Source organism: Caenorhabditis elegans, chromosome II, assembly GCF_000002985.6.
Source record: "Caenorhabditis elegans chromosome II".
Lineage (NCBI taxonomy): Eukaryota > Metazoa > Nematoda > Chromadorea > Rhabditida > Rhabditidae > Caenorhabditis > Caenorhabditis elegans.
Window position 1 is genome coordinate 13,485,781 of NC_003280.10, and position 14,846 is coordinate 13,500,626.

Here is a 14,846-nt window from a genome sequence, read left to right on the forward strand (position 1 = left end):
TATAATTTAAAAATTTGGCACTGGTGGATTTTTGGGGAAAAATGGCAAGGGGAGCTGCACGGCAGCCGACAAAATCTAGCAGAATCACGGCCTCCTGGCTCGCGCGGCACCTCACGAACTCCAGAATTCGCGGGACTTCGTTTTGCGGGGACAGCAGTTTTTGGCTATTTTTGGCTTCTCTGAAAATTATTTTTGATTTATAATATTCTTGAAATAAGCATCATCCGAATTGAAAATGTGTAAAATTATGAAATTTGACCGAAAACTGAAAGTTTTACAGAAAGGAGTCACCACGGCTATCAGTTTTTCGATTTCAGAGTAGAGAAAAATATTTTTCACAAAAATTCATTCATGTTTGAAAATTTAAAATTGTTCTTATTAAAACCTGAAAAATCGAAAAAAAAAAAGATTTTAAAGTTAAATTGTTGATTTTTTGAAAATTTTTATATTATAAATTAAATAATCAGAATTTGGATTTGGACAAACATGGATTTTTGTGAAACAGACTTTTCTCTACAAAATGACATACTCTACGACTCTGAAATCAAAAAACTGATGATGCTGATAAATTTTAAAGAAAGCCGTGGTGACTCCTCTCTGTAAAACCTTCAGTTTTCGGTCAAATTTCAAATAATTTTAAACATTTTCAATTCGGATGATGCTTCTCAAGAATATTATAAATCAAAAAATTGAAAAAACAATTTCCATAGAAGCCAAAAATAGCCAAAGACTGCTGTCCCGCGCGAAACGAGTTCCCGCGAATTCTGGAGTTTGTGAGGTGCCGCGCTCTAACACTCCAGGAGGCCGTGAATTTTGAAATTTTGGCACTGGTGGAATTGATTTTTTGGGGAAAACACTGCAACTTTTTCCTCACGAGGGACGAGGAAAAGTGGTTTCTAGGCCATGGCCGAGGATTCGACAAGTTTCAGCGGCCATTTATCTTGCTTTGTTTTCCGCCTGTTTTCTTTCGTTTTTCATCGATTTTTTTTCGTTTTTTCTTAATAAAACTGATGAATAAATATTTTTTGCAGTTGCTAAAACATTTTCCAAGTAAAAAAATCATGTATTCAGTGGGCAAACAGCGGTGAAAGTGGTCAATGCAATATGATGGATTACGGGAATACAAAACCTAAACTTTTTCTGAAACATGATACATATGCTGCTTAAATGTTGAGACTACCTGATTTTCATAACGAGACCGCTGAAAAAGTTTTGAGGTTTCCAAAATTCAACTTTTTTGGTGAAAAAGTCGAGATTATCGCACAAAAAGTTGAATTTTGAAAACCTCAAAACTTTTTCAGCGGTCTCGTTATGAAAATCAGGCAATTTCAGCATCTAAGCAGCATATGTATCATGTTTCAGAAAAAGTTTAGGTTTTGTATTCCCGTAATCCATCATTTTACATTGCCCACTTTCACCGCTGCTTGCCCACTGAATACATAATTTTTTTACTTGGAAATCGTTTTAGCATCTGCAAAAAGTATTTATTTATCAGTTTTAATAAGAAAAAACGGGAAAAAGCTGTGAAAAACAAAAGAAAACAGGCGGAAAACAACAAAGCAAGATAAATGGCCGCTGAAACTTGTCGGCCCTTCGGCCATGGCCTAGAAACCACTTTTCCTCGTCCCTCGTGAGGAAAAAGTTGCAGTGGAAAAAGAAAAAAATTGGCAAGTGATAGATACATGGAATAGCTGCTACACGGCAGCTAAAAAAAACAGCAGAAATTAATACTGAGTACAGATATACTTCCAATTGGTGAACTCGTCGATCCCCTGAGCTCCACCTTCACGTCCGATCCCTGACTCTTTGACTCCTCCGAACGCAGCCTCCGCACAGCTGATCAGGCCCTCATTGACTCCAACCATCCCGACTTCGAGTTTCCTTGCGACTCGTTGAAGCCTGGATTGATCTCTTCCGAACACGTATCCAGCTAGTCCAACACGACAGTTGTTGGCCGCCTCGAGCACTTCTTGCTCGTCGCGGAACTTTTGAACCGACGCGATGGGGCCGAAGATCTCGGTGTGCGCGATGTTGGTGTTCGACTGGACGTTTGTGATGAGCGTCGGCTCGTACGATGTTCCATGCTCGCCTCGCTTTCCGCCACAGATCAGCTCGGATCCTTTGCCCAGCGCGTCGGAGAGCAGGAGTTCGCACTGAAAATCGTATTTTACATTTAGGTTGGAGAGTGAAAATTTGACAAAACCTTATCAACAGCCTTCTGATTTACCAGAGGTCCTTGTGTGGTTTTCGGGTTCAGTCCATCACCGAGAACAAGCTTCTCCTTCATGGCAGCCGCTAGTTTGGATATGTACTGATCATGGATCTTTTCATGGACGTAGATTCGATTGGCAGAGACGCACGTTTGGCCGGAGCAACGGAATTTCGTAGCCATGGTTCCCTAGGAGATTTGGCAGATTAGGAAGAAAGGCCGGGGGAAAGCCACGTGGTGTCAGAGTGTCCCAGCTTGATCTACGTAGATCTACAAAAAATGCGGTTCTCAACTGATTTCGCATGGCTAAGAACGTGCGCTGACGTCACATTGTTTTGGATAAAAAAAATCCCCGCATTTTTTGTAGATCAAACCGTGATGATGAGACAGCCTGTGGCACCACGTGGAAAGCGGCTGAAGCTCTGACACGGCCATGTGTCGATTTACGCAGTTTGTGTACTCCTCGAGAAGAACTAAAAATTCCTCGTAAACCTACACTACGGTTAGAGGCTACACCAGGGGTGGGCGGCAGTTCCAGTTAGGCAAATTTTTTTTCGGCAAATTGCCGGTTTGCCGATTTGCCGGAAAATTAAAAAATTTCCGGCAATACGCAAATTTGCCAGAAATTTTCAATTCCGGCAATATGGCGATTTTCCAGGAAACTGAAACTTCCGGCAATTTGCCGATTTGCCAAAAATTTTCAATTTTGGCAATCGCCGCTTTGCCAGAAATGTTCAATTCCGGCAATTTGCCGATTCGCCTGAAATTTTCAATTCCGGCAATATACCGGTTTGCCACAAATATTCAACTCCGCAATATGCCGATTTGCCAGAAATTATCAATTCCGGCAATTTGCCCATTTGCCGGAGAATTGAAAATTCCCGACAATTTGCCGATTTGCCAGAAGTTTTCAATTCCGGCAATGTGCCGAATTGCCAGAAATTTTCAATTCCGGCAATTTGGTGATTTGCAAGAGATATTCAATTCCGGCAATGTGCCGAATTGCCAGAAATTATCAATTCCGGCAATTTGCCCATTTGCCGGAGAATTGAAAATTCCCGACAATTTGCCGATTTGCCAGAAATTTTCAATTCCGGCAATTTGCCGATTCGCCTGAAATTTTCAATTCCGGCAATTTGGCGATTTGCCGGAAAATTGAAAATTTCCGGTAATATGCCGATTTGCCAGAAATTTTCAATCCCGGCAATTTGCCGATTTGCCAGAAATTATCAATTCCGGCAATTTTCCCATTTGCCGGAGAATTGAAAATTCCCGACAATTTGCCGATTTGCCAGAAGTTTTCAATTCCGGCAATTTGGCGATTTGCAAGAGATATTCAATTCCGGCAATTTGCCGATATGCCGGAAAATTGAAAATTTCCGGTAATATGCCGATTTGCCAGAAATTTTCAATCCCGGCAATTTGCCTTTGCCGGAAAAAATCGTTTGCCGCCCACCCCTGGGCATTGTGCAACAAAGAGCCAATTTGGGTCTCGCCACGTTGAGGCTCAGTTACTGTATCTCACTGTATCTCAGTGTTCGCGTGGCGAGACCCAGACGTAATACTGTAACACGCCACGTGGTGTCAGGCTGTCTCACTGCGCAGTTTGATCTACAAAAATGCGGGAATTTTTTTCCCATAAAATTTATGACGTCAGCACGCTGCGAAATCAGATCAGATGTCTGCGCGTCTCGAGAAGATCTTCTCCCGCATTTTTTGTAGATCAAAGCGAAATGGGACTTTCTGACTCTGACTCCTTTTGTGTAACACTAACATTCACAGCGACATCAAGATCAGCATCATCGAAAACGATCAGCGGAGCATTTCCACCGAGCTCCAGACAAACTCTCTTCACAGTCGACGCTGACTGTGCGAGAAGCAACTTTCCAACGGGGGTACTTCCAGTGAAGCTGATCGCCGACACATCTGTAGACTCGCAAAGGTACTTGGAAATCTCGGCAGTATTCGAGTGATCTGCAGTGATCACATTGAACACGCCGGCCGGAATCCCAGCTTCTTCAGCAGTCTGAGCAAGAGCCAACGCTGAAAGCGGCGTATCTCCAGATGGCTTCACGACTGCCGAGCACCCGACAGAAAGCGCCGCCGCCGCTTTCCGAGCAATCATTGCAGTCGGGAAGTTCCATGGCGCGATGAGAGCTACAACTCCGATCGGCTCACGGGTGTGTAGATGGAGACGATTTACGACGGCCGACGGAACGACTTGTCCGTAGACACGACGAGCCTCTCCGGCGTACCAGTCGAAGTAGGCGGCCGAGTATTGGATTTCGCCGCGAGCCTCGGCCAGCGGTTTGCCTTGCTCTTTTGTGAGAAGGGTGGCTAGCTCGGTTTCACGTTGGACAAGGATTTCGAACCATTTGTGAAGAATTGCGCCTCGTTGCTTCGCTGAATAGGTGTGGGCCCATTTGTCGAAGCCTTCTAGCGCTGAGTGGACGGCCTGGAAAGTGAGAAAAATGTCGGTCATCAATTTTTGAATTTTTGAAAAATTCAGATGCGTCACCATCACGGTTTGATCTACAAAAAATGCGGGAATTTTTTGTTGCCCAAAAAATGTGACGTCAGCACGTTCTTAGCCATGCGAAATCAGTTGAGAACCGCATTTTTTGTAGATCTACGTAGATCAAGCCGAAATGAGAGACACTCTGACACCACGTGATGCCTGCATTTTTTTTTTGTAAATTTTAACGAAAAAACTGAAATTTCTCCATTTTTACGTTAATTTTTGACTGAAAAATTGGGGGTAATTTTTGTCAAAAAATCCTAAATTCGCTAAATTTTACTCCAAAAATACGGTGGCAGGAGTCTCGACACGACAATTTTTGTATTTTTGTTAAATGCGAAAAGGAGTGCGCCTTTAAAGAGTACTGTAGCTTGGGAATTTTCATCAATTTTTTTCAGTTTTATTTCAATTTTTCATAAAAATTCCAATAGTTTGGAGCTACAGTACTCTTTAAAGGCGCATCCCCCCTTTATCCTGTTGCATTTAACAAAAAATGCCGCGTCGAGACCCGCCGGTACCGTATTTTTGAGCAAAATTTTGCGAAACTAGTCATTTTTTGACTAAAATTTCCCAAATTTTCCAGAAAAAATCAATTTTTTTTTCATAAAAATTAATGAAAAAAGGCAGAAATTTCAGTTTTCCCCATTTTCCCAAAAATTGTGGTTCCAGGTCTCGACGCGACAACTTTTTGTTAAATTCGAAAGTGTGTGCGCCTTTAAAGAGTACTGTAGTTTTGAATTTTTATTTCTGCGAAACTTTTATCGATTTCTCGAAAAATCATGTTTTTTTTAGAATTTTGTTTTAATATTTTTCAATAAATAAATATATTTTCATTGAAAAACATGAAAAATCGATAAATATTCCGCAAACACGGAACTTTTAAGCTACAGTACTCTTTAAAGGCGCACACCTTTTCGCATTTAATTTTAAAAAAGTCGTTTCGAGACCCAGTAAATACCGTATTTTTGAGCAAAATCACGCATTTTTGGCTCAAATTTCCCAATTTTTCAGGAAAAAGAGGAGCATTTTTTTTGTAAAAATTAACGAAAAAATGCAGAAATTTCAGTTTTTTTCCCCCATTTTCCCCAACCTTCTCCGCATCCTTAACAGTACAATTCGTAGCTCTATCGACAACTTCATTATTAAACGGATTGAGCACATCAAACGAGTTCCCCGTCTCAGAAGCCGTCCATTTTCCGCCAATATACGCTTGAGCTCCTTGTGGGAGCAACGAGTAGCTCCGTTTGAATTGGGAAAGCCGATTCATTATTGCGCTCGGCTGAACAAAAAAAATTGGAAATTGCAATTTTTCAGTTAAAAAAAGTAAAAAAAAACATATCGGGAGGATCAATTGCCTCTTTTTTTACAAAAAAAAATCGATTTAAATTTAAAATTCACTAGAAACGACAATCAGCGACACAAAAAAATGAAGAAGGAGACTACAGAAATCGAGAGAATTAGATATCCGGCGGCTTATTATTGATCGTTGGCAAAGTCGGCTGGATTCTTTCGGTTGGCGGCGACGTTCGTCTTCTTGGCCCAGTCGTAGAGCAAGTAGGCTCCGATGGTCTGGAAAATTAGAGATTAACGGGCTTTTTCGGCCTGAAAAAGAGGTTTTGCAAGCCTTGAGAGCCCTGTCGATTTACGGAGGATTTTGTACTACACGTGGTGCAAAAGTGTGTATTTATTAGCATTTAACATTCGAAATGGGCCCGGAAAATCGAAAAAAAAAAAAACAATTTTTTGTTGAAAATAACGAAAAATTGCAATATTTTATCTAATTTTGTCAAATTTTTATAGAGAAAAACAGCTAATTTTCGTCTAAAAATAAGAAAAATGGCAGAAATTTCAAGTTTTTTTTTGTTGAAAAATTGGAAAACCGGTTTCTTTTAAAATAACAATACTAGTTTCCAGCAGATTTACACAAAAAAAGTGAGCTTTTCGCTTTATTGTGTAAATCTGCTGGAAACCAGTATTGTTATTTTGAAAAAGGGCGGTTTTTCTTATTTTTTGACGGAAAGTACCTGTTTTTCTCTATAAAAATAAAAAAAATTAGTTAAAATAATGCAATTTTTCGATTTTCCGGGCCCATTTCGAATGTTAACTGCAAAAAAACTAGCAAAAACTTCAAATCCAGGTGGAAAAAACAAATTCCAACTTGTCCACGTGTAGTACAAAACCCCTCGTAAATCGACACTCATTAAACTGTGCCGCAGGCTTGCAAGACCGGTTTTTTTGTGTGAAACGGTGCTCAAATTCACAAAATTTCTGATTTTTTTCGCTAAAAATCACGAAATTCAGCTTAAAAATCATTGAAAACCGGAATTTTTTTTCTCTCCAATTTTCCAAGGCTACCTGTGGAATGTAGTAATACCACTGATCCCAGACGTAGGTCTTGAAGGTCTTAACAAAGGCCTGATCGAAGAATCCCTTGTAGGCCTTTTGCTCGTTTGGAGCAAGCGCGAAGCGGTGCTCTCCGTACATCTTGCCGAGATTTCCAAAGTGTTTGCCCATTGAAACGACGGTCGGTCTCATTGTTGTCTGGAAGTGGAAGTATTTGGAAAATTTAATTGATAAATTAGAATAATAAAAATGGTAAAATAACAAAGAAAATCGATATTTCAAGGCTACAAAAACCAGGAAAAAGGGAAAAAATGCAGGGAAACCCCTAAAAACCGCGAGAAAAAAGCTTCATTTCTGTCACATTCTGAACCACTAAAATTAATTTACAAAAAAAAAACGCTTAGGCGCTCTTCGTGAACTTGTCGAAACGCTGCAAATACTCGAATTCGGTGTTCTTCTGCTGGCTGGCCAGCTCATTCTGCTTGGATCGGCTCCATTCGGCTCCAAAACCAGGGGTTGGAGCTGTCAATCCGAAGTTTGTGGCGACTCCTTGATTCACTTGCGCTGGCTGTGCTTTTTCTCCTCCAACAAACTCGCCAGACGAGTAGAGCACTTTCGGAGCATCGACGTTTCGGCGGCCGTCTCTGCAAAAAAAATTTGATGATTTTTTGAGAGAATTTAAATTTTTAATGGACTACTCCCTGTGGGGAAATTGCTTTAAAACATGCCTATGGGGCCACAATGACCGAATATCATGATAAAAAAATTTTAAAAATTTTTCTGGATTTTATATGATTTTTTGAAAATTGAAAAAATCTCAGTTTTCCCCCCTAATTCCTATTTGAATTTCCGCCAATTGAACTCGTTCGTTGGAGCGCGCTTGCATTATTTTCGTTAATTTTTTAAAATTTATTTTCATTATTTCACTGATTTTCTTTATTTTTTGAAGGTTTTTAATCGGAAAATGAAAGAAATAAACAAGAAAAATGCAAAATTTTTATTAAGAAGTAACTGAAAATGGCTAAAACTCTGATTAATACTAATTTCAGGCTCGTCGTCGTCGGATCGCATAATAGGCATTTTCGGCTACTTTTTAATAAGGACTGTGAATTTTCTTGCTTATTTCTTTCATTTTCCGATTAAAACCCCAAAAAAATAGAGAAAATCAGTGAAATAATGAAAATAAATTTTAAAAAATTAACGAAAATAATGCAAGCGCGCTCCAACGAACGAGTTCAATTGGCGGAAATTCAAATAGAAATTAGGGGTGAAAACTGAGAATTTTTCAATTTTCAAAAAATCATATAAAATCTAGAAAAAACTTTTAAATTTTTTTATCATGATATTCGGTCATTGTGGTACCAAAGGCGTGATTTAAAGCAATTTCCCCACAGGGTGGAATTTTTTGAACCTTGTCAAGTAATAATTATCAGCGAGCTTGTGATGAACACCTCCTGGAAGAGCCGGGAGCTCTGCGGAGCAAGGACGAGCGGATTGGGTGTTTGGGAAGCGGAGAGGGTTCTGGTAGACTGCTTTTCCGTCCGGGCCGGCGATTCCTGGTGGCGGGGTGATGGGGAGTCGGTCGGAAGCCAACAGCTTTTCTGGAAATTTCTAAATTTTCATTAATTTGTTAATATTGGAGCGCAAAAAACGGAAAAAGAAAAACTTACGCTTAAGCCAGTTCCAGAATGGCGTCTGGGTGCGATTTTGAACAGTGGCCGCCGCAATTTTGCGACCGCTCATTGTCGGTCTGGAAAATTTATATTTTTATAAACAAATTGGGAAGCTTGGCTTAGAATAAATATATATTATAAACAAAACGAGCTTTTCTCGATTTTTCCAAGAAAAAAACTGGAGAAAACTAGCAATTTAGAAGAAAAAAAACCATTTTTCTTCAAAATAGCATTTCTCAGCCAAATTTTGCTCAAATCGATTCGGATCTGGATTTTCGACTTAAAATAACTCTAATAACAAGCTTAACTGATTTTTCAACAAAATTATCCATAAAAAATCACGGAAAATCGATAAAATCTGAAAAGAAAGCGATTAAAAAGTAAATAAATAAATGACCGGTCGTCAGTTGGTGCATTTGCGCGTCACGGTGTTTGCACACAATGCATCACATTTTACGGGCAATGTGCCTATGGTAATTAATTTATATAAATAAACATGATTTTATAGTTGAAAGTCGGGCTTTTTAGAGTCAATAAAAGAATAATTTATTGTGAAAATAAGCAAAAAAGAAAAATGAATAAATCTACAAAATCACAAGTCTTGATAAGCATTAGAACGGAATGGATGTGCTGGTTCGATCACAATATTCTGACGTTCGGTATCCGAAGTTGTCTGTACCTCACGATAGATTACAGTACATGGGACAGCGTAGAAAATTGTTTGTACGATGAAGAAAACCTGAAATTAACATATATATTGCCTAAAAATCCCCCTTAAAACCCACCCCAGCAGCAATATATCCCGCAGAAGTGCCGAAAAGCGACCGATTCGCGAACGAAAACGAAAGCCAGACGGAAATCACGGAGAGGACCGCCAAAATAAAGGAATACACGAGCTCCACGACATTCCACGCGATGCTTCCATTCGAAATACTCTCCATGAGCTCATCCTGAATCCGCAGGGCGAAGATTACCGTTGCCGCCGCGGAAATCTGGAAATTCAGGGGGTTGATGGGGGTAAAAATTTAATAAAAGGATAAACTAACAATTAATTGAACAATTAGAGTAAACCAAAGAATCCCATTATCCCCGGAAGCCGTCGATCCAATGCAAACCGCCAGAATTACAGCGTTAATCTGAAAAATTGAACATGGTGCATCGGGAAATTAAAAAAATCAATAAACATACCGCTTGCAATGGCTTAAAATAGTGTGGAAGTTTGAGAAAAACGTTATCCTCATTTTCGAATATGTTTCCAAGAGTTTGCATTTTTTTTTAAATTTTGTGTTGCAAAAAAAATTCAGCGAATTCGAAATTTTATCGATTAAAACTGTAATAATACGTGCACAGTGATTCTGTCTGTTGTTGTGCTCACACACGTATCTTATCAGTAAACATTATAGTTCACATGATTTGGGGGTTATTGTGTAGTTTGTAGTGTATTATTGGTGATAGAAATACGGTTCCCGGGGTCTCGACACGACAAATTTTTGTTAGATGCGAAAAGGTGTGTGCGTCTTTAAAAAGAGTACTGTAGTTTAAAACTTTTGTTGCTGCGGACTTTTTATTGAATTTTTTTAAATTTAGGTTTTTTTTAAAGTGATATGTGATTTTTTTTTAATTTTACAGATTTTTTTCGAAGTTTTACAGATTTGTTTACAAATTTTACTGATTTTTTTTCGAAATTTTGCAGATTTTTTTTTCGAAATTTACAGATTTTTTTCGAAATTTTGCAGATTTTTTTCCAAATTTTCCAAATTTTTTTTTGGAAATTTTCCAGATTTTCTGTAAATTTTTAAGATTTTTTTTCCAAATTTTACAGATTTTTTTCCAAATTTTACAGATTTTTTCCAAATTTTACAGATTTTTTTCCTGATTTTACAGATTTTTTTCCAAATTTTACACATTTTTTTTCGAAATTTTACAGATTTTTTTTCCAAATTTTCCAAATTTTTTTTTGGAAATTTTCCAGATTTTCTGTAAATTTTTAAGATTTTTTTCCAAATTTTACAGACTTTTTTCCTGATTTTACTGATTTTTCCCAAATTTCCGGATTTTTTTGTACAATTGCAGATTTTTTTTGTAAATTTTAAATTTCTAAAAAATCGAAAAAAAAATTGGCTGAGCTAAAAAAATGTTTATTTTTTTTTGGAATTTTGAAAAAAAAAATTTCAATTTTTTGTGGTAAAAACATTTTTTCTGTTAATCTCAGTGAGCAAGAACTCATTAAAAAATTATTTGTAAAAAAATAAAATTGGCGGAAAAAAAATTTCTTTAAAAAATTTTCAAAAAAATTTTTTTTTCAGAAATTTTTTTCCAAACTTTAACCAAATTTCTCACAAAGACTGAGATTTCTGCAAAAAAGGAGGAAGAAGACGACGATAATCAACTAATTAGCGAGACGACGTCACAGTAATTTGAGTAGTTGACTGCAGAGCAGAAGCAAAACAGAGGTGGCTTAACTTATTCTCACACGTTTTTTTTCCCATCTGAAAGTGTTCATGGTGCTCCATTAGAGTGATGGCTCAGCACGTGTGTGCTCATTTCTCTTTTTCAAAATATATCCCTTTCCTTTTCAATCATCATCAACTTCCTCTTATCACTTGGCTCTCATTGAGTCAAAAATTCCCATTTTTCCCAAATGTTTCTCTCTTTTTCATGTTTTCCTGGTGTAAATGTTTAAATAAATTATATTTAAAAATAATAACGTTGCGAAAAAAAAAAATTTTTTTTTAATTTTCGAAAAAATTTTTTTAAAATTTTTTCTTAGTTAGCATTTTTTCACTTAAAAATGCAAAATTTTACCTTTTTTATTGTGTTTTATACGCATTGGGCGGTTTTTTGCTATGTGGCCGTAAAAAAAAAATAGGAAAAATCGGTGGCCGAGTTTTCTGATCGTGGCCGCGAAAATACGAAAACACGGCCACAGTGCAATTTTTAAAAATTGGCTTCTCAGAACTGTTTAAAAAAAACTAATCCTGCTTTTAGTGACCTTAAAAAGCTACAAATCTATAAACAAAAAAACTCGGCCAACAATTTTTTCCGCGGCCATGTCTCAAACTTTATTCGCAATGCACCATGTTTACGCACAATTACGCAAATTTTTTTGTGAATTTCTTAACGTGGCCTAGAAAATGGGAAAAACTCGGCCACCAATTTTTCTTTTGCGGCCTGGGACGAAAATTCCCTTCTGTAAATAGTTAGAAAATTAGAATACGGAATTAGAGAAAACATTTTGCAACTTGGCCTTGAAAATGGGAAAAACTCGGCCACCAATTTTTGAAAATACAGTTTAGTACGGTCCGTTTCACCAAGTGACCGAAAAAAAAAGAAAAATCGGCCACAAGTTTTTGCCATTTTTAATTTTGGTTACGTGGCCGAGAAAAAGAAACCTAGGCCACGCTATGAATCCCGTCCAGTACACTGGGTTTGACTATATGACCTAGAAAAGTCCAAAACTCGGCCAAAAAAAATTCGGCCACGCTGGATTTGACTACGTGGCCTAGAAGAGTCAAATACTCAGCCATCAATTTTTGAAAATGCAGTTAAGAACGGTTTATTTTACTACGTGGCCTAGAAAAAAACTCGGCTACCAACAATTTTCCGCGGCCACGCAACTATTGGGAGCTAAGAAATCGAAGAAATTATGAATTTTCTCTCAATTTTTCAACTTTTTTTTTCCAAAACATGCAAACTAATTTTTGCTCAAACTAGACACAAGTTCATCTCAATTTTTTGGCTCAGTTGCTCTCAAAAGAGCAACTTTCATATGACATTCGATAAATAAAGCATTTTTTTCTGTTATTTTGAACTTGAACTGAACTTTTCAATTTTCTTTTACGTCTAGACCCGGCTCCTTTGAGCATTCAACTTCTGAACGTGTTCATGACGTCACGCTTAATTAAATTACGTTTATTTTCGTGTTTTATGTTTTTTCTGGTCACACATGGCGGGAAAATTGTTCTGGAAAGTTTTCAGATGTTGAGCTTTCAACTTTTTTTCGATTTTGAATTTAGAAATATTAATTTGCAGAGATTTCAAATTTTTTTTGAGAAAAAGTATTTGAAATCTTAATTTTTTGATTAAAAAAATTTTTTAAATGAAAAAAATCAATTAAGGCTGGAATAAAAAATTGGTGGCCGAGTTTTTGACTTTTCTAGGCCACGCAGTCAAACCCAGCGTACGGGGCGGTACTTGCAGAGTGACCGAATTTTTTTGTGGCTGTGGCAAAAATTGGTGGCCGAGTTTTCTTTTTTCTCGTCCACTTGATAAAATGTACCGTACTGAACCGTATTTTCAAAAAATTGGTGGCCGAGTTTTTGACTTTTCTAGGCCACGCAGTCAAACCCAGCGTACTGGGTGGTATTTGCAGCGCGGCTGAATTTTTTGTGGCTGTGACAAAAATTGGTGGCCGAGTTTTTCACTTTTCTAGGTCAAATAGTAAACCCAGTGTACTGTACGGTATTCATCGCGTGACCTAGGTTTCTCGTTCTCAGCCACGTAACCAAAATTTAAAAAAATGGCTTAAAAATTTAATAAAAACGTAGTTTTTTCTAAAATTCAGTCAATTTTCACATCTATATCCAAAAAAACCTTTAAAAAATTTTTCTGAAAAATTACAAAAATTTTACGGGCTTCCCTGTAAGTAATGATATTGCTTTAAAAAAATTCAAATTTTCTATTCAAATTTTCCAAAAACATTTTTTTCTGAAACCCCTGTTTCACTACTAGCCATATAATTATTTCCCCCAGACTCCAAAAAACTCTATTTTCCAACTTTTTTCCCATGGCTTTTTCCATGTGATGTGTAACAAAAATAAAAGAAAGAAAAAGTTGCTCACCTGGAAAAAAATCGCAAAAAAATAATAGGCTTCTTCCCCTTTCATTCACTCTTTTTCCCAGTTTTTTCCTTAAAAATCGCTATTTTTTGGGTTTTTTCAAGCTCTAAACCTTAAAAAAAAGAAATAGAGATTAGCTTTTTATTCGGAAGTAATTGAAAAAAGAGAAAGAGTTCGCACCAAATGTGTTATGCATTTCGAATTTTTTCGTTTTTTTTTTCGGAATGCACTCAGAGCATTCAACTTGAAAAAGTACTCTTTTTTCAAAATTTTAACGTTTTCAGCCTTCAAGGCCAGCTACGCCTGCCAAGTGGCCGAGAAAATAATTGGTGACCGAGTTTTCATTCTCGTGACCACTTGGTTCATTTATGGTTTTACGAATTTTAAATTTGTTTTTAAATTAAAAATTCGAAATCCCCAACCTTTCAGCTGCTCTCAGGAGGTTAATAGCGAGGTGGCCGAGAAAAAAAAGTTGGTGGCCGAGTTTTCTCTATTTCTACACCACATAGAAAAAACCGACTATTTTCCCCTATCCTTAATCCGTTCGCATTAGTTCCAATTCAAAGAACATATTACCTGTCTCTAATTTTTTTGTTATTCTGTTCTCAAAACCGGAAGTTTTCTAGAAAAAATTCTGAAAACAAAAATTAATTAATCGAAAAAAAACTTGGAAAAACAAGAAAATTCACTTTTTTTGCAATTTTTCTGTTGGAAAATTTTTAATTTACAAAAAAAATATAGACAAAACAATTCGCGGGTCTGCCAAAAAATTGGTGGCCGAGTTTTTGGCTTTTCTATGCCACGGAGTCAAAGAAGTCAAGCCCAGAGTACTGAATGGTATTTGCAGAGTGGCTGAATTTTCGTGGCTGTAACAAAAATTGGCGACCGAGTTTTCCCTTTCTCGGCTACGTAGTGAAACAAACCGTACTGAACTGTATTTTTAAAAAATTGGTGGCCGAGTTTTTTACTTTTTAGGCCACGTAGTCAAACCCACCAACCTGGGTGGTATTTGCAGCGTGGCCGAATTTTTTTTGTGACTGTGACAAAAATTGGTGACCGAGTTTTCCCTTTCTCGGCCACGTAGTCAAACCCAGTTTTTTGGTGGCCGGGATTTATTTTTCTCGGCCACAATCGTACCGTGCTGGACTGTATTTTCAAAAAATTGATGGCCGAGTTTTTTTCTTTTCTCGGCTAACGTTGCAAAACCATAAGGATTTCATAACTAGCTATATGTTCGCAAAAAAAATTGATGGCCGAGTTTTTGA

At 37.4% G+C, this 14,846-nt stretch overlaps 4 protein-coding genes across 5 annotated transcripts; all 4 read right to left on the minus strand.

Annotated features, from left to right (window-relative positions):
• Positions 1-1,462: 1,462 nt before the first annotated feature.
• alh-7 (Succinate-semialdehyde dehydrogenase, mitochondrial) lies at positions 1,463-6,006 on the minus strand (the record flags this gene model as incomplete). Of its 2 annotated transcripts, NM_001267464.3 has the most annotated exons (4): positions 1,463-2,153; positions 2,204-2,398; positions 3,984-4,664; positions 5,818-6,006. In NM_001267464.3, the coding sequence occupies 4 exons, from the start codon at positions 5,992-5,994 to the stop codon at positions 1,725-1,727; spliced, it is 1,482 nt and encodes a 493-aa protein (NP_001254393.1). In that variant the 3' UTR covers positions 1,463-1,724. The 2 variants fall into 2 exon arrangements, with proteins under 2 accessions (NP_001254393.1, NP_001367295.1); NM_001381642.1 differs by lacking the exons at positions 3,984-4,664; positions 5,818-6,006 and having other exon boundaries at positions 1,477-2,153; positions 2,204-2,392.
• Positions 6,007-6,107: 101 nt separating this feature from the next.
• F45H10.2 (Cytochrome b-c1 complex subunit 8) lies at positions 6,108-7,268 on the minus strand. Its single transcript, NM_064437.7, has 2 exons — positions 7,083-7,268; positions 6,108-6,296 (listed from the first exon to the last, which is right to left on the minus strand). Exons 1-2 carry the CDS (start codon positions 7,260-7,262, stop codon positions 6,204-6,206), a joined length of 273 nt encoding a protein of 90 aa, NP_496838.1. The 5' UTR covers positions 7,263-7,268; the 3' UTR covers positions 6,108-6,203.
• A 143-nt stretch (positions 7,269-7,411) lies between these two features.
• Positions 7,412-8,820, minus strand: ndua-7 (NADH dehydrogenase [ubiquinone] 1 alpha subcomplex subunit 7). The gene is made up of 3 exons (NM_064438.5): positions 8,741-8,820; positions 8,482-8,671; positions 7,412-7,714 (listed from the first exon to the last, which is right to left on the minus strand). The coding sequence occupies exons 1-3, from the start codon at positions 8,811-8,813 to the stop codon at positions 7,471-7,473; spliced, it is 507 nt and encodes a 168-aa protein (NP_496839.1). The 5' UTR covers positions 8,814-8,820; the 3' UTR covers positions 7,412-7,470.
• Positions 8,821-9,265: 445 nt separating this feature from the next.
• drr-1 (MARVEL domain-containing protein) lies at positions 9,266-10,120 on the minus strand. Its single transcript, NM_064439.7, has 4 exons — positions 9,932-10,120; positions 9,790-9,879; positions 9,529-9,735; positions 9,266-9,482 (listed from the first exon to the last, which is right to left on the minus strand). The coding sequence occupies exons 1-4, from the start codon at positions 10,010-10,012 to the stop codon at positions 9,336-9,338; spliced, it is 525 nt and encodes a 174-aa protein (NP_496840.1). The 5' UTR covers positions 10,013-10,120; the 3' UTR covers positions 9,266-9,335.
• Positions 10,121-14,846: the final 4,726 nt, after the last annotated feature.